Raw genomic sequence first — 19,565 nt, 5'->3', positions numbered from 1 at the left:
GGCCCCCATTCCCCTTCCACCCACCCACCTCTTGGATTTCTTATCTCAGTGGGAAGAACAGGGATGGACCCATTGCTAAAGGACCCCTGTGGTAGCAGAAAGTGGAGTCCAGGCTGTACTCAGATGTTGTGGGGGATGCCTTTGGCACATGTTTGTAAGAGGGAATGTGCTGGATGATTCCTCACACTAAATAGTGCATAGGGAGGGAATGGATTGGTTTGTAAAAAGACTTTTACGAACATGTAGATGTCAGTAAATTGTTGATTTATTCTTTCTCCCTCAGGAATGCTTGCTTTATTTTAAAATCTAACTCCAAACTTTGATTTTATAGGGAAAAGCACAGAATTAGTGAAGAAATAAAATATCTAAAATGGCGGCAAGAAAGAATCAGCAAGGAGCTTGATAGGTTTGTTTCTTATTTAACTTTGCAGTGCTTAAGATCATTTTTAATTGAACAAATGTGTTACATAAAACCAGAGTGCATTTCTTATATAAAAATACATCAACTGGAATATCTGCAGAGAGGATTTTCTACTTAACAGTTCATCTGGAGTAACACTTTCTTTACCCACAAGACCACCTACCCTGCTAATTTAATTAATTGCCAAATATTTATCACCATCTGTTTTACTCCTCCAGCCATAGGACCTAAGCTCAAGCCCCTTTAAAAAATAAACTCATAAGTGTGACCTGTCCTAGGGAAGATGTAAACTAGAAAAACAATCAGCTTGGCTGGTCTCTCTTGGGCTGGTTTCTGGTTCTCCTTCTGCCCCTGCCATTTCCCCTCCACATACAAACATCTTTCCCCAATGAAGCAAGGAAAGCTGGCTCATTCAATTTGTTTATTTTATAATTAGAGTATAAAAAGGAAAAGTGTGAAGTACTGAGACTAACCCACTTCTTCCAGCACATTCACATGCATATGCACAAGAATAAGATTCAGACAAGTGCAGCCCTTCAGACGACCCCCTTGGGAGACTGTAACTTTGTGCTAGGCATACTGCCATACTGCTAAATACTATTTTAGAACTTACAAAGCTAGTTTCCCACTCACTTGAGAAAACCCAACCCATTACTTTAGGATCTTATCTCACTTTTCACCAAAAATCTTACCATCCAGCTTTCTCCTTCATAACACCTAAGTTATAAGATCTGATACCAGATGACTCTTACAAGTTTCCAAAAATAAAATCCACAGAGGACAGGATTTCTCACCACTGAGGATATGCAGAAAGATGTAGGACAATTCTCAGAGTACTCCACAAGAAGCATTCAAACGTGTTTTATTTAATGGCACATTGCTGGGGGGAAAAAACTTGTTTGGATATATAAATCTCATGTACCTATTAAGTTTATAGGCCTGGTGTATAAGCTTCCATCTGTAATCTTCCAAGAGAGTTCATGGGAGGAAACGCAATAAGAAAGAGGGGGAATTAGATAGTGATGATACAAAACTTTGTGCATATAATACTAAAACCACTGAATTGTATACTTTAAAGGGTGAATTTTATGGTATGTAACTTATATCTCAATAAAACTGTTATCTTTTTTTAAAAAGGGAGGGACTATAAACTAAAAGATTGAGTTGAAAGATAAGTTGATTTTTTAATAAAGTGAGATGAAACAGATTCTGAGCATAACGTACAACTCAAGGAGATTGAATCTAAGACGTGTTATTGAGAAAGGGCACCAGGGATATTTTGGAGTATACTTAAATAGGGTTATCAACTGTAAGAGCCAGATTTGAGATAAGCGTGGAAGGACAAATGTGAGTCCCCAGGGGTAGTAATAAGTGAGGAGAAAACCCAGGGTGAGGAGATAAAATCAGCAGAGACAGAGAATGAGTGAAGGGGCACGTGTCAGTCGCAGAGCGCTAATGCAAGAGACCTCTAACGAGGGAGCCCTACTCTGCCTTCAGGGATGCCCTAGACTAAAGGCTGAAGAAACCTAGAATAGGCCTTGCATGGGGTTAGCTCATCAAACTTTCTGCTTCAGCAAAGTGTATTTGGAGTTTTCAGGAAATTTTACTTTGTACCAATCTTGTGGAAAAATAATTTTTAAATATTTCTCTTGAAAATTGCCAGTGAAATTAATAGCCTACATACCCTTTTCATTTTTCTTTCTCTTATCTATGTTTCTCTCACTAACATTTCTCTCTTGTCCCGAGTTCCTACCCTTCCTTGCCTAGCCTACCTCTGCCTCTTTCTTCATCCTTAGATCTCTGAAAAGGTTCCTGTTGCCTCCTAAATTCAACTATTCAGCCCCATTCACAAATATTTCCTGAATGAATACTTCATGACAGAAACCATGATAGATTCCTGGATCCCTGCTCCCAATGAGCTTACAGTCTAGTAAGCATGCTCACCCGCTGGCCTTTTCTGTCTCCCTCTTTTTCTTCCCCATATCTTTTCTTTATCAGTATCTTTTACTCTTCTTTCCCCACTGTCACTCCTTAAAGTCCATACTAGAGCCTGGTGAGTGGAATCAGTTAAGGTAAGGCTGTGTGAGCCGTCTAACTGAAGAGGATGCTCCACTGCTGGAATGAGTGTCACACGGTGGTTGGAATTGAGGACTCAAGTCATAATGCCTGGGTTCAAATCATATACTTTCTAGCTGTATGAATGTTGGGAGGGAGGGTATCTTAACCTTTCTGAGCCTGTTTCCTCATTTATAAAATAGAATAAGAATATTACTACTTCATAAGATTGTCTTAAGGGTAATTGAATTGATATAAGTACAGTACTTGGCAAATGCCCAGCATATTAAAGTTCTTCATAGATGTTGGCTATTAGGTGGTGTCAGTATAAAGATAATTAGTTTGGTTACCAATTTTCTTCCTTCTATGATTAGACTCCAAGCAAAGGCTACCATGAAACCTCATGAAGTTCAACATGACTTTGAGAAGTTTCTACATAAATTGGTATGTTTCCTTTCCAAAAATAATTGAAAATTCTCCCTCTAGCTTCTCTTATATAAGCCTGGACAATATTTCATAAGCAATGTATAGTGTCACACCCAAGTTACAGTAGCAGAACACATTCTTGTTATTTAATCATCTACATGCACATTTAAGATAATGTCTGTTTTACATAGTTAGTGATAATCTCATGCCCACTTTCTCCATTCCTTGCTTCTGAGCAGGGACAGTTTATGCAACTGAAAAACTCCGAATGCAGTTAGAATTACAAACTAATGGAATATCATTGGGGTTTGAACTTGTATTTTATTTTTCATTAATAATTCAACAAAAGCATATTGGGTACCAGTGGCTGTGTTTGATAAGTGGTCCCTGCCCTCAATTCCTAGAAACACAAGGCAGAATATGAAAAGGTTCTAAACAGGACTTAAGCATGAGAAAAATATAAATGAAAGGAGATTCTTCCATCTTTCCGGGTTTACTTGCCCCCTCCTCTTCTGCCCCTCCTTACCGGTGGGCAGTCCTGTTAAGTCTGAAGGGCCTGTTCCCTTCCAACAGACAAGAATATGTACAGACTAGAGTATAATAAATCTGAAGGATGGACAATCTGAGGTCAGGAATAGACAAGAACCTTTTATTTTCCACATGTCAGGCTTCCACTCAAAAATCTAGCAATCCCATTGGCTACTGGTATAATGGCAAAAAGGAGTCAAATCAAATTCCTACATGAGCCAGAAAAGTAATAATAGCGAAACACCTGGGTGTTGTATATTAAAGAAGTAGGACTATTCTTTACTGCCACAAAAAAAAAAAAATATTCTTCCTCCCATTTTTCTTGATCTTTTTCTATTTTTCCTACTCTTGATAGAGACATGGGGAGAGAGAAATACTTATTTACTATAAGAAAACAACAGTGCAAGTGTGCTAATAAAAGGGCAAGTAACCTCAGCTGGTACATGGTAAATGGTCTGAGTATCAGGGAAACTACAAGGAGTTGTGGACACAGTAGCAGGCTGGAAAGCTGTGCCTCATCTAGCAAGGCAGCTACCATCTCACCTCTAGCTCACTGCTGCTCTGCAGGAATGTAGGCCAAAGTGTTATCAGATATTCCACCACATTATTCTGTAAAATATCCTGATATGGACCCCAAATGTTTGCTACATACCAAAGCAAACCCTTTACTCCCAATGAACCTTCTGTGTACACCATGTTTGCCTAACACCCATAGGCATTGCTCATCTGCAATACGTATTTCCCAGATTTCCTAAATTCTGCTCATTTAGGGCCATGCTCAAAGTCCATTTTCTGCATGATGCTTTCTTCCAATGGCCCCAGCCCTATCCTTTCCAGACACGTTTAGTAACTCTCCTAGTTTCTAGACTACTGCTTCGTGATGGTAGGATTGAACGTTTTTTTTTTTTTCAAGCCAGAAATCAAAACACAGAATAGATACCTGGCTTAGAATGACCATGTGTGTCACCCAAAGAAGAGCGCACACTGGGCATTTTTACTCACCTATGGCAAAGAAGGAATCACGTGTTAAAAAATTTAAATGGAATAGCAAAGCAATGACAAATGCCATTTTTCTTTTACAGTGATCCAGGTATCTTTAAAGAATTATGTACCAACCACAAATCCTTTGTGGAAAATGGCAAGGTATTAAAAAAACAAAGGATTATAAATTCAAATAAATTCAAGTTTGAATTATTAGGTTTAAAGAACTAAAAATTCTTTCAACCGATTGGACTTAGGCTTTCTCAAGTGTTTACCTTTCTGCTAAAATGAAAATGTACCAACAATTTATAATTTAAAACTGAATATTGTCTTTCCTAGTACTTTATGTATGACTGTTAGCCTTTAAGAAAAATTACAACCAGCATTGCCTAGGCCTCTCTAAAACTGAGATTCTAGATGAAGATGCCCAATCTTTGAGTTGCATATTAATGAGCTAAAACAATAACAGAAAATTGTGATAATTTTCTAGATAATTCATGCCATAAAACCACTGCTATCTCAATTATCTGAGTATTTTAACAAAATGTTTTTTGTTCTAAATCATCATATGATTCAGGAAGGGCTTCACATAGTTTGTCCATGAGAGAAAACCATTCATGGCCAAACATCTGTGCCCACTCTTGATAGACATAGCACCACTACCAATCCTAGACTCCACTGTAAGTCTTTTCATACTCACTCTTGCCCATACATCTGCACACCTTCCCTACACCAGTGCGTAGATACAAATAAGCCTTGTTAGATACACAATTTTGAGGAAAGGTGGTAGAGTAGGAAGGAAGTAATTGGATTCAAAGTAATTCGATTCCACAAGCAAATCGAATCATCTGAATTACCATCTAGGTAGTTCTCTATTTCAACACAAATAGAGGAAGAGACTTAACGTGTCTTTCCATCTAAATTTTCCTAACTAGTGATGGAGATAGATCAAGGCCAAAAGAATTGAAAGTGGTTGTTTATGTGATATCATATGGTTTTTTAAAAAGTTTAAATGAGTCTGAAATTTTCTTCCTAAATCCCTCTTTTGCCAAAAAAAGAGTGATTCTTACCATCTTAATAATTGGGTGAATGTCACATTCAAGTATATGATGTCCAAGAAAATCTGTGAGTGTTAATCATGTATTATTTTCATAGCATACTGAAGCTCCAATTGAGAGAGAATGGACACCACAGTCATCATCATCATCATCATCATCATCATCAACAACAGAAGACTCCAACTTTGAGGAAGAAGAATTCTAAGAGAAACCAGAAATGAACTCTATTCAAGAATGATGCATACAGTTCAGTTGTATCAGTTTAATTGTAGCAGTATGTTTAATTCAAGTCCAATCCATGAAGTCAGTATTGAATGTGTTTTACCATTCATCTTTAAAATCTTCAAATCAATAAATCTCAGTAAATCATTCTTAAAAGATCTGCCCAAGCATAATCTTGGCTTGTAATAGTACAAACATATTTTAAGATGGAAAAATAATCATTATGAAGCCTAGAGAGCTTTCAACCATTTCTTTGGAAATACATCTTGATAATAGCAACTGTTCATCATAATACAAAACAGAAAGAGGATTAATTTACTGTGGCATGGGAAGTCCTGCCAGTTCCTAAATGCCCCAAATAGTTTCTCTGAGATGTTTTACATTGTTTAGGGCTCCAGGAAAACCAAAGCCCCACCCCCAGGTTTAGTAGCAAACAAACTCTGTTTCTCCGGTGCTAAGCTTCGATCACTCCTCTGGTAGTAAGATTCGTGCACATTTGCTAGGAAGCTGGGCAGCTTGTCAGCAGGTACTATTGATACTGTGCAGCCTCCCCATCCTGCTCCAGTAAGTCGTGACCCTTGAGCTCCAAACTTCCTAAAATAATGAGGGGGAAAAAATTAGGACTTATAAATGAAAATAAGAGTGATTTACTTGGTGTTTATAGAACACATAGTTCTGAGAAGAGAATACATGAGGGTTTTCTGGCTCTTTTCAAACAATTTAGGACATTAAGAAATTTATACTATTCCAGAAGGTGATTTGGGAATTTTTTTTTTTTTTTTTTTGAGACAGAGTCTCACTTTGTTGCCCGGGCTAGAGTGAGTGCTGTGGCGTCAGCCTAGCTCACAGCAAACTCAAACTCCTGGGCTTAAGCGATCCTTCTGCCTCAGCCTCCCGAGTAGCTGGGACTACAGGCATGCGCCACCATGCCCGGCTAATTTTTTCTATATATATTTTTAGTTGTCCAGATAATTTTTATCTCTATTCTTAGTAGAGACGGGGTCTCGCTCAGGCTGGTCTCGAACTCCTGACCTCGAGCGATCCACCCACCTCGGCCTCCCAGAGGGCTAGGATTACAGGCGTGAGCCACCGCGCCCGGCCTGATTTGGGAATTTTTAATTGTATCTAAAGCTAGTCCCTGGTTTGGGCTGCAAGCAGTAAAAGTCAGCAGTACGTTCATTTCATGACGATGGCATAACCCACTAAAGTCTTGATTCCATAAAGTAGCCACTTGAAGAGTTATGTAGCAATCCAACAAGTAAATCAGGAAGAGGGAGTAAAAATAAAACAGGCAATGATAAAAGGAATTTCAGGCAAACCTGAATCAGAAGGTCACTCCAAATGAGGACAACTCAAAATTTAAAGTGCACAGTCTTATACAAGTAGAGGTTTCCTCCGGTGGCTATTTCAGCTGAATTCTTAAGGCTTGGCTATTTTACATAGAGAAATCAATCCCTAGAACAGATAACCTAGATTTGTGCTCAATGAACATATCAACAAAGAATCTATTATTAAACTCTGGGTTGACTGGTTTGTTTAATCTCTAATGGGAAATTATGAAACCTTTTCCACAAAGAGGATGGTGGTCCCTATTCCTACAGATCCATACCTGTGCCTCCTGGAGCTGCGCTGACTACTGGACTCAGAATTTGCCAGCACATGAGATGTGCCTGATTTGGATAGAAATGACTATATAAGTGACCACAGAGCAAGAGGTAATTTTAGTCACCATCAACTAAGCACAGTTTCAAACCTAAGATTTGAACCAAAGTGAAAGGCTCTACACAAAGTGCAAGGATCACTCACCTTTAAAAGATGCGATTTACCCTGACAAAATAAAAGCTAACATGTATTTCTTCCAATTAATTCTTCCTAATAAAATTTATTCCAAATCAGTAGCAGAGTGAAGGCTCCATAATTAATTTAGCACAATTTTCTTTTTTTCCATCTAAATGAGCTACTTTACTTCTGGCCAATATCAGTAGACTATTAACCCTACTCTAGGACATCAGAATTATTGCACACCAGATACTCATTTTCCCCTTAATGATTTTCTCAATTGATTTCTTTTTATTGTCTTAGTCTTTAAAATATGCTTCTCAAGATCTCTAGAAGGAAAACTCCAAAATACTGATGAAAGAAATCATAGATGACTCAAACAAATGGAAAAACATCTCATGCTCAAGGGTTGGAAGAAATCAATATTGTGAAAATTACCATAATGCCCAAACCAATCTACAGATTCAATGCAATTCCTATCAAAATACCAATGTCATTTTTCACAGAATTAGAAAAAAAATCCTAAAATTCATATTGAACCAAAAAAGAGCCCAAGTAGCCAAAGCAATCCTAAGCAAAAAGACCAAAGCTGGAGGCATCACATTATCAGACTTCACATTATACTACGAGGCTATAGAAACCCAAACATCATAGTACTGGTATAAAAATAGATACATACCTTAATATTTTGAAATAAAAAAAGAAAACAAAAACATACACTAGGGAAATGACACCCTATTCAATACATGGTGCTGGGAAAATTGGATAGTCATATGCAGAAGAATGAAACTGGATACCCATTTCTCACTACATACAAAAATTAACTCAGGATGGATTAAGGACTTAAATGTAATACCTGAAACTATAAAAATTCTCAGAGATGGGCCCGGTGCTGTGGCTCATGCCTATAATTCTAGCACTTTGGGAGGCCATTGCGAGAGGATTGCTTGAGGCCAGGAGTTCAAGACCAGCTGAGCAAGAGCAAGACCCTATCTCTACAAAAAACAGAAAAATTAGCTGGGTGTGATGGCACATGCCTGTAGTCCCAGCTACTCATGAGGCTGAGGCAAAAGGATCATTTGAGCCCAGGAGTTTGAGGTTTCAGTGAGCTATGATGATGCTACTGTACTCTAGCTCGGTGAACAGAGCCTCTATCCGGAAAAAAAAAAAAGAAGAAGAAGAAGAAAGAAAGAAAGAAAGGAAATTCTAGAAGAAAACCTTATGCTTCTGGACATTGGCCTAGGCAAAGAATTTAAGACTAAGATCGCAAATGCAACAAAAACAAAAATAAACAAGTGGGACTTAATTAAACTGAAAAGCTTCTGCATAGCAAAAAAAAAAAAAAAATCAACAGGGTAAATAGACAACCTACAAAATGGGAGAGAATATTCACAAACTATGTGTTCAACAAAGGACCAGTATCCAGAATCTATAAGGAATTCAACAACTGAACAAGGAAAAAACAAATAATCCTATTAAAAAGTGGGCAAAGGACATGAACAGATGTTTTTCAAAAGAAGACGTACAAATGGCCAACAAACCCATGAAAAAATGCTCAACATCACTAATTGTGAGAGAAATGCAAATTAAAAGCACAATGAGATACCATCTTACTCTGACTGGAATGGCCATATTAAAAAGTCAAAAAATAATAAATGTTGGCAGAGATGTGGAGAAAAGGGAATACTTATACACTGTCGGTAGTGGGAAAGTAAATTTATACAGCTGCTTTGGAAAACTGTATGGAGATTTCTCAATGAACTAAAAATAGACCTACACTGTCTGGGGAATGGACATGCTTGAGGCTCTGACTCAGGGGGATGGGCGGGACATGGGCAATGTATATAACCTGAGCTTTTGTACCCCCATGATGAGCTGAAATAAAAAAAAAAAAATAGATCTACCATTCAATCTAGCAATCCCACTAGGGGGTATCTACACAAAGAAAAAGACATCATTATATCAAAAAGATATCTGCACTCATGTTTATCACAGCACTATTCACAATAGCAAAGATATGGAACCAACCCAAGTGACTATCAACCAATGATTGGATAAAGAAAATGTGGTTTATATATATTAATATATATCATGGAATACTACTCAGCCACAAAAAACAATGAAATAATGTCTTTTGCAACAACGTGGAGAGAACTAGAGACCATTATTCTAAGTGAAATAATTCAGGAACAGAAAATCAAATACCACATGTTCTCACTTATAAGTGCTCCTCTAAACTTTGGGTGTGCATGGTCATATGGAGTGGAATAATAGACAAAGAGAGGAAGCTGAGAGGCAGGTGAGGGGTAAATAATTACCTATTGGGTGCAATGTACACTATCTGATGATGGTTACACTAAAAGCCCAGACTTTACCACTACACAATACATCCATGTAACAAAACTGCACTTGTATCCCCCTAAATCTATACAGATATAAAATAAATAAATAAAATAAAATATGCTTTTCAAATGAAAATAGATGTTTAAAGAAGAAAACAATGCTCATAAATAAAGATTACTAATATCCTCCTGTCCCTCAAACATTTAGCTTATGGCCCAGTAGCTGACCTGAGCCCAAACTCCTATCATCCGGGCTAAAAAGTTTCTCTGCCCCTGGGATTCTGGGATTATTCTGAATTTCTAGGCTAGCAAAGGGCCCATTTGCAACATGTTGATTTAAAAAATGTTTGTCATATGCAGTCACATCAAAATATTTCTCATTGTAGAAGATGCTGGGAAAAACTGAGGTATCACTGAAGTATCTCTGAAAGACCCTAAAATCTGGACATCAAAGCCAACCACAGCATGGTCTAGAGGAACAACATGCTCTCTTACTTGATTTTCTAAGACCCAAAATATGACATTTTGCTGGACTTAAGTCACCAAGTCTTAATGGTCTTCAATGGACTTCTGGGCATATTTAATTACACTTTCTCATTTGAACCGTTTTTGATAGCTGTGTTTTCAAAATTGAACCTAAAGCAGACTGAGAGTATTGTTTCTAATTTGGCTGTAAAAACCATAGGAATTGTGCCAGAGGGTCTATTTCCTGAGACTCCTGCCAGTTTCCAGAGAGCAGAAGCTAGAAGTCTTTCTAGGTACATACATTTACTTCTGAGACTCCAGAGCTTCTCTGTCACCACCCTGTCTGCTACAGATGAAAACGGACTGCACTGCATCAACCACATGGTCTGAAATCATCAGGGCTCAAATTTCCCAAATAGAGAATGATAAGTGCTATTATAAAGGGGCTTCTGCCCCAAGTCAGTGGCACTTATGATTATAAATCAGGGGCTGCCCGGCAGCTGGTCAGCAGCCGGCCAGCTATACGCACAAAGGCAGAAAGGGTTCCCACTGGTGCTTAATTTGCCCTTTGGCATAGGCCATAGAAATTCTGAGAGGTCTAAAAGTTAGGAGACCAACATAAGCTTCAAATTAAGAAAGAAAAGTAGGTGAGCCAAGGTTGTTCAGTGAACTTTTCACATTTGCATTTTTTCTGAAAGAACAGTTAGACATTAAAAATCTATCTCCTGAGCTATTGCACATCAGAGAGGCAATACAAGAGTTATAAAAACTAAAACCCTAAAATCCCCTAAAGTCCACTTTGATTACTGTGCTAACTACATTGAGAATAATGTAGAAGATTTCATCATAGCAACAAAAGCAGCCTCTGTATTATGAAGCATAATCTATAAAACAAGGCTAAGGCAGATGAGAGATGGAGATCATAAGGAATATTCACTTTGATCCATTTATCACTAAAATGTGTAGTCACATAATTAACTATTCAGGCACCAAATGTAGCTTAACTAAAATTTCCTACTTTTAAATGAACTGATCTGACCTTAAGCACTTACTAAGTTGCAAGACACAGAGCAATAGAAAGGTGGGGAGGTGATCCAGAGAGACCCAACTGCACTGTAAACTAGAAAGACGGAAAGTAAGGAATTATGCCTTGTATTTCAATTCAATTTCATTTATTTCAAAATAAGTAAATATTTATATATTATATAAGTGGATGTTAAATAAATTATTTCAGGAAATTTGATTTTAGGAACAGGTCATATTCATCTCTCTAACCCCAACCCAGCACAATTGTAGGCATATGGAACTTTAAAAAAAATCACTGCTGTACTATTATATTTGTTTTAAAATATAAAAATATATATCATATATAAATATAAGCAGTCAGTAGTATATTCTTTACTTGGAAAGACTTCTAGCTTCTGCTCTATGCAAAATGGTAAGAATCTCAGGAAAACAGACCTTCTAGCACAACTTCTAGGATTTTGACGGTCAGCTTAGAAACAACATTTTCAGATTACTTTAGATTCAAGAAACCACAGCCTTCAAACACTGTTCAAATGAGAAAGGATAAGAAAATGTGTCTGCAAGTCGATTTTAGAAAAGTAAGCCAGTAAAGGCCATGGAAGAGCAGTTGGTTTGGGTCCAGCCAATGGCACACATATCCACAGGTGGAAGACAGAGGCCCAGAGAAAAGTGGGCCCCTAAGGACAGCTGAAATGGCTCTCTCCCTTTTCCTCGGCAGGGGATGCCGATTAGCACTTCAAAACAATCATAGAAAAGGAATAGAGCACCTTATATCAGACACAGTTTTTCTCAGAAAATTAATACAACAGATGAAAATGATATAGTTAGAAACACTTTAGGTGCCGTTAAGAAAGGAGTTTCCAAAAACAAATAAAATGAAATAATGAATAACAATTGTTCTTCCAAGCCCATTAAAGACACAGCGACAAAATCTTTCACTAGGACCACATTTTTAAAATATATGGAACTACAGACTGCTAGAACAGAAAAAGACACTGGAATCATAAAGCAAGGCAATAGTCCAAAGTCACAGAGCTCAGAATGAAAACAGGCAGAGCTAGAACTCAGCCTTCCTAACTCCCAGCCTATTTTCATCCTCTACACACTGCCTCCCTGCTCAGCATGGCTTTGCTCAATGCTCAAATGCTAGAAACTGTGACAACCATGGCCCCCATCACAAAGCTTCAAAGCTAGGAGATGAAAATAGGTGGGGAAAGAATGACCCATGTTTGAATGTAATCACATCTCAGTATAACCCCAGGGGAGAGAGGCAGGTGTAGCCAAAACATTGGATTGGGAACCAGGCTTTCCAGCTAACTCATCATGTGAATTTGTTCAATCACTTAACTTCCTAGTACCTTCTTAAATTTCTAAGGCCCCTTCTGCTCTAATATCGACCCAAAATGGTGAAGTGTGGCTTCCAAAAATTTGGTTTTTAGACAAACAAGGAAAAGTTTCTCAGGCTAAAAACATCTTGATTCCTTTCTTTTGTGCACACAGCAATTCTCTGGAATCTTCCTTCAAGGCATGTCTAGCATAGAATCACTTACCACTGCCACTGCCCCCTTTCTCGTCTCACAGCCAGAGTCCCTCTGATGGCCTACAGACCCATGTGGTACGGATCTCACTACCCCCTTACTTCATCACCTATGACCCTCTCCTTCCTTCACACTCTCTGCCAAACCACTCTTCTTGCTGTGCCTTACACGTGACAGCCAAGTCCCCACCTCAGGGCTCTATGCATTTGCTGTTCTCATTTCCTCACTTCCTTCAGGTCTCTGCTCAAATATCACTTCCTCAGAGCAGCCTTCTTCTACCATTGCATGTAACCCTGGTAATCTCTATCCCTTCTTATTTTTTTATAGCACTTATCACTACCACTCCGTTCCCCGCACCACTCAAGTTATTTTTAATTGTCATTTCTTTCTTTCCCCACAAGAATGTAAGCTCCACAAGAACAAGTGCTGGTTGCCCATCCCAGGAAGAGAAAGACCATTAGAGGATTCCAGGAGAATGCCCCTCCACTGCTTTTCAGGTGGGATTCAACCACCCCGCTCCCTTCCGGGCAGAGATCCTTCTTCCTGATTTCTGCACAAATCATTGCACTTCCTCTTATTTCCAGAACTGAACAATATTTGTCCTTTCCATTTACTGGGCCCTTGATATTTTCAGAAAAGAGTACTTATAATGAAAAAGGCTGGGGAAGGTTTTCTGGCAATTAGCGAGTGAACACTGACATTAGCAGAGGGATTCTCATCAATGCGGTGTTCCAGTCTCTTGACGAATTGGGTCACACATGCCATTTGTGATCAGTGGAGCTACTTGGTTTAAACTTTTCAGGCTCAGAGTATGGCAATGAATGAGGCAAACCACAGGCACCAAGTGGCTAATTGTATTTCCATTACTAATTGTATGTAGCACTGTATCATCTTCTCAAAGAGAAATAGCACCAGCCATTTGAGACTTCTCCCAATTTCCCTTTTCAGTTCTCCCAGGGTCACCGAGATCCTCCTGGGGAAGGAGACTACTCCGTTATTCTCATTCTCCCATGATTATAAGAAAGTTGTTTTCAGGCTTTGTGAGTTTACCTCATTACCTTTCTGCCCCAACTGACCATTTATAACCTGGGCTTTCTTCAGCCCTTATTTCCCCAAATTGCCTAAACTAAACCTGGAAGGCAGGAGAAGTTGGCTCTCCGAGTGATTCCTTCAGCCACCTCCTCCCCACACACTCCTGTCAGGCTTAGGGCCCCCTTTTAATTTTCTCCCTTCTTCTGAATAGAACTACCAAACTTACTTAGGGCACCGGACAGGAGTTTCTGGCAGAACAGCAGTATAATAATTAAAATATCATGACAAAGTAAACATGTCTGAGAAAATCTTCTTCCTAAAAGGCCCAATCATCCAAAGATGGAAAAAGTCTTTCTTACGACATTGTAAAGAACTGACTCCAAACCTAGAGCCTCACAAAGCCATAGAGCCAGGTGTCAAATCTTTCATCCTACAGATATTTAGGAGGGAACAAGTTCAGCTCTGTATCACAGGAGACCCCTCATTTAGGAAATGGGGAAGGATCTTCTTTCATGTAGAGATTATGAAATGTTGCATATTTTTTTCATTAAGATAAACAGTATTCTTTCGTGGCAGCCCTTGGTCCCCACCAAGCTGCTCTCCGAGCCTACCGACAGATGTCCACCAGCTGGTCCAGCTCAGGGCAGCTGCACTCATACATGTCTCGGCAGCTCATGTGGCTCTGGTTCATCAAGTCTCCCAGCAGCTGGACCATGTTGTCAGGTGCGTCTTCACATATCTTCTTAAACTGGAGCACTCGCGCGGCCTCGCTGAACACGTGCTTTGCCCGCTGATAGAGTTTGAAGGTGAGCACTGGGGAAGGAAAGGCACGGGGGGAAAGCGTAGGAATAGTTACTGGATAAGCCAGGACAGAGAAACATACAGTTTCAAAGACTTCCATTTCTGTCTTCACTATCAATACCTTAAACTTTAAATAGGTCTCTCTTTCACTAAAAAAATTCTTCAGAGTGGAAACTTGTCTACTTGCAAGTCAGTTTTAGTTTTTTCTTGATACTGAATAAGATCTTGTCAGTGTATTTTCTTCACTTCATTCAGCGCACCCAGACATGTGCATACACGTGTGTACAAACGAATCCATCCCATGGGAAGGGAGAGGTAACGTGTATCGAGCACACCCTACATGCCAGACGCTTTAAAAGCGCTACCTCGTGTGGTTCTCATCACAGTGCCAGGGGATGGGCAGTAGGATCCCTGTTTAACAGCACAAGTCATGTCCCTGAGGTCACAGATCCAGAAAGTGGCAGAAGCAGAATAGACCAGGGAGGTCTGGCCCCAGAGCCATGTTCTTTCCACTGTGCCCCATCAGAAAGTATCACTGAAACTCCTTATGGTGGCAATTATGTTTATTAAAATGTTCCATTTTGTATGTATATAATATTTATTTATATTTATACATGTATTTATATATATATACTGGAGCATTATTTACCATAACAGAAAATAAGAAACAACCCAAATGTCTAGTAACAGAGGACTTTTCAAAAATTATGCTATACCCACTTAAAAATATTACCTCTATTAAAATGCAGATTGTAAGACAATTTGCAACATAGGAAATTGTTCATTATCAAGTGAAAAACAATATACCAAACTATTAATATATGTACAATCAACACAAATTTTGCATATACATATTTACATACTTACGTATTTAATACATTTTAATTTTACAAACTGGTAAGAAAACACCAAAATGTTAACAGCACTCTATGGTCCTGTTATGGGTGATTTTATTTTCCTTTTGACACATTCCTGTACTTTCCAGATTACCCACAAAGACTGTGATTTCAGTTACAGAAACTAGCCCGCTGCGATGGCCCAGCGTTAATGGCGACGCTTATGGTACTTGCACACGCCCTTGAATAACAGCTGGAATCTTCTTACCATTTTCACCCAAGCTGAACAGTGGCTCATCTGGTGTGATGGGTCTGGGAAAATTTTGGAAAATGAATGAAAATCCCCTGGCCTAGGGGAAAGAGCCAGGGTTGAAAATCAGAAGGTCTGTCATTTCTTAACAGCTCTGTGACAACTGGCTGTATGCAAGTTGCTACCTCTATAGGGCTCTTTCCTCATCTCTAAAATAAGCTTGGCAATTACTTTCAGGATCCTTCCAGCTCTAATATTTTATAATTCTGTGAGTAACTTCCTCCGAGCATATCCTTTCAACATCCATCCCATACTGTTATACTTTGTAAAGAAGATGCTACGACTGGTATCTTTTGTTTGCACCCCCAGTTCTACCCTCTGCCCTTCTTCACCCTGCTATCTGTCCCCAGCAGCTGACCTATGTGGACTACGCCAGTGGGTTCCCTTGTCATCGAGATTAGAGAACTGGAGACGATTAGTAAGAGATGAGAGGGAAGAGAGGAAGGTCAGAGGATTTATTCCCGGGCTCCTCCCTTGCAGAGCAACCTGGAGCTGGCTCTGTCCCACCGCTATCTTGAACATCCCTCAAGACAAGCCTTTTTTTATGACTCTCTCTGCTGGGTCTGCCTCCAGGTTTCTCTTCTGTAAACTATGATTACTTTTTCAGAAACACTTTTACATTTTTACTTATGAACCAATAAATCCCATTAAAATTTCAAGTAACATTTTTCCCTACCCACAGCTCCATCCTCATAACTCTTAGAGACGGATAAAGAGGCAGTCAAAGGCCAGCCACAGTGGCTCATGCCTGTAATCCCTGAGCTTTGGGAGTTGGGAGGATTGTTTGAGGCCAGGAGTTCAAGACCAGCCTGGGCAACATAGCGAGATCTTGTTTCCACATAAAAAAAAAAAAAAAAGGCAGTCAAGGCTAGAAGAAAGTAATAGCCATTTGTTATGAACTACATGTTTGTGTCCCCAAAATTTATATGTTGAAACCCTAACCCCTAATGAGATGGTATTAGGAGGTAAGGCTTTTAGGAGAAAATTAGGTTTAGAGGAGGTCACAAGAGTGGAGCCCGTATGAAGGGATTACTGGTCTTGTAAGAAGAGAGACTAGAGCTTGCTCTCTATACCATATGAGGACACAAGAAGACTGTAAATCAGCAAGAGGCCCGTCACCAGTAATGAATCTGCAAGCACCTTGATCTTGGACTTTCCCAGCCTCCAGAACTGTGAGAAACAAATTTCTGTTGTTCAAGCCAGTCTCATGGTATTTTTGCTATAGCAGCCCAAACAGACTAAGATAACACTGAGTCTTATTCGTGTAAAAGCTCAATAATTATAAAAGTGGGGCTAAATTTCCTATAAATTAATAATGGCGAATTAAGTTTTCTTCCAGAGGTTCTCAACTGAGTCCTAAGAGGCAGATTAAACTTATATTTAAGTACTTGCATGAATGAAATGCTGCAAAGTTGTGTGAATTTCCCTATTCTCTTTCAAAGAGGACCTATACTCAGTCATCAAATCTAATCCGTTCTTTCCCAAAACATCTTATAACCATCCCTCCCTCCTATTCCCATTGTCATTACCCAAATTTATGCTTTGATTCTCTTTCCCACCTGGGCTACTTTGTAGTGATTTCCTAATTGACATCCTTGTCGTGGTCACTCCTCCCTGCAACCTATCTTTCAGTCAACACTGCCAGATTCAGATTCTAAAGCACAGCCTTACTCATGTTACCAACTAAAACCTTTACTATTTCCCCAGTGTTTACCATGATCCAAATTCCTGCACTCACCAGGCTCAGTCCCAATAGGAGCTCTTCCCTTCAGCCAAACTGGCCTATCTGTAGCAACTCTAATACTGATTGCTTCTAGATGTACTCATTAGTCCCAGACACAGATAGCTTCTTGCCCTTTACTGCCCTGTCAAAATTTTACCTCTTTCTAAACGTTCAGTTTAAATTTTATATCATCCACAAAGCCATGATGGCCTTAGCTGGAAACAATTTCTTGACTCTGAATTTGTACCACACTTACAGTTCATGGCACTCATTTGGTGTTTATGGTCCATTTTCTATAGTAATTGCTTCCCACATCTCTGCAAAGGTTTGCAAGTGGCTGAAGACAGACACTAGGTCTTCTCTTCTATTATAGTTACATGCATTCCCCCAGTTCAACCTCTCACCCCATAGCACCTCCAACAGTACCTTGGCTTATAGGACAGGAGTTCAGTGGGTATTTGCAGTTAACGATGGTATGATTAGGATTTTATTTTTAACCCCAGTTCAAAATCAAGATACCTCCATCTGGGCTTTGCTGCTGTTGTTGTTTTTTAAATGAAGTTTCAGTACTCACAGTTTAACAAAGGGTTGAAGCTGAGGAAAGGGGACAGCAAGATTCCCTTTTCTATTAAATTTGCAAGTACTTACACCAAGTGTGGATGAAAAGAAAAAAGAGAAGTTACAAGTGAAATGGGAATAAAAACACAACATGTTTTGTTTCATCAGTAGCCAGGTCATGTGAATCAGCCCACACTGCAATGTGAACGTGTTATTTCCATCAGTCAGTTTAACTGAAATGCGAATGTGATTTATTTTAAGGTCTGAGTATCAAAATATCCCAAGGGGAAAAAGTCTTACTGATACCCAGTCCTGGCATATAACATCTATAAAATCGCACTGTCTGAAGAAACAGCACAGGAGGATGTAACAGTAGCAACTCCTTGAAATCTCTGAACAGGAAATGCAAAAAGGACAATTGGTTGGCATATATGTGCCTGAGATGGTGCCAATCATTTTTTATATGTTAATGAAATCCAAGTTGTAGAATATACATTTTGAAAGGAAAGAAAATGGCTTTGGTAATTATAGCTTAACATTGTCCTTTTTTAAAACTTGAGGTTGAAATAAAATGTTTAAAATACCAGCTTTAGGATTCCATATGTTTTGGTTTTACTCCTGAACTACTTTGCCTCCCATAATCATAGATGGAGTTACACAATGAGAGCATGGGGAATATTGTTTCATTTTTACTATAATGACCCATGGGTAAAGAATTCACCTAGATTCCAAATCCACTGCCATTTGTGGCTGCAGCAGAAAAGGCACAATCAGGCAACACCCACGGCAGTCATAAAGCCATGCTATGTAGCTGGCAAAACACTGTATGTACTGTGAACTGATGTGCAAAGATTTTTTAACTATGAATAATAAAAATTTTAAACATAACAAGACAGTGGAGAATTTATTATGGTGAACTTCATAAGGCATCACCTATTTTGAACAATTATTAACATTTGCCATATTTCTTCTAATTGATATTTTGCTAAAGTATTTTTAAATAAATTATAGATGATTTACATATTTCCTCCTTACATATTTGAATGTGCATCTCTATAAAATAAGAATATTTTCTTACATAACCACTATAGCATTATCATACCTAACAAAATTACCAATGGTTTCTTAATATTGTCTCTATCCAGTCCCTAAAATTTACCCAGTTGTCCACCAGTTTAAATTTCAATTGGTTTATACCAAGATTCAAACATATTATATACATTGTATTCAGTTGTTATATTTAAGAACTCTATTTTAATCAAGAATTTAGTAATTTTTGATACTCTGGGTTCTCAATATCATATCCAAGCTTATTTTAGGGCGATATGCTGTAATAAAACTCAATATTATCCATTAGGGAAAGTATGCTTTGATTTTCCTTTAGGATTACATACTCCTTTAGGATTAAATATTTTCTTTTAGGATTACCCATTCTAAAAAGAAACTGTCCAGAGAGATATTTGC

General features: G+C 38.6%; 2 protein-coding genes across 7 annotated transcripts in view; one reads left to right on the top strand and one right to left on the bottom strand.

Annotated features, from left to right (window-relative positions):
• The window catches only part of FAM227B (family with sequence similarity 227 member B), a 181,453-nt gene extending 175,606 nt beyond the window's left edge, over window positions 1-5,847 (top strand). The window contains exons 15-17 of the mRNA XM_045528854.1: window positions 332-406; window positions 2,851-2,920; window positions 5,567-5,847. Coding sequence (XP_045384810.1) covers window positions 332-406; window positions 2,851-2,920; window positions 5,567-5,674 — 253 coding nt within the window. The 3' untranslated portion in view covers window positions 5,675-5,847. The remainder of the gene's footprint in view (window positions 1-331; window positions 407-2,850; window positions 2,921-5,566) is intronic.
• GALK2 (galactokinase 2) overlaps window positions 5,712-19,565 on the bottom strand; it is a 133,571-nt gene continuing 119,717 nt past the window's right edge. For all 6 annotated transcript variants that reach the window (XM_045528811.1, XM_045528784.1, XM_045528775.1 and 3 more), the window contains 2 exons: window positions 14,485-14,686; window positions 5,712-6,285 (listed from right to left, as the gene is read on the bottom strand). In XM_045528811.1, coding sequence (XP_045384767.1) covers window positions 6,078-6,285; window positions 14,485-14,686 — 410 coding nt within the window. In that variant the 3' untranslated portion in view covers window positions 5,712-6,077. The remainder of the gene's footprint in view (window positions 6,286-14,484; window positions 14,687-19,565) is intronic.

This window comes from Lemur catta, chromosome 1 (assembly GCF_020740605.2).
Source record: "Lemur catta isolate mLemCat1 chromosome 1, mLemCat1.pri, whole genome shotgun sequence".
In the NCBI taxonomy this organism is placed as follows: Eukaryota; Metazoa; Chordata; class Mammalia; order Primates; family Lemuridae; genus Lemur; species Lemur catta.
Note: the sequence above shows the minus strand (reverse complement) of the source record. Positions and strands in the feature narration are given on the sequence as shown.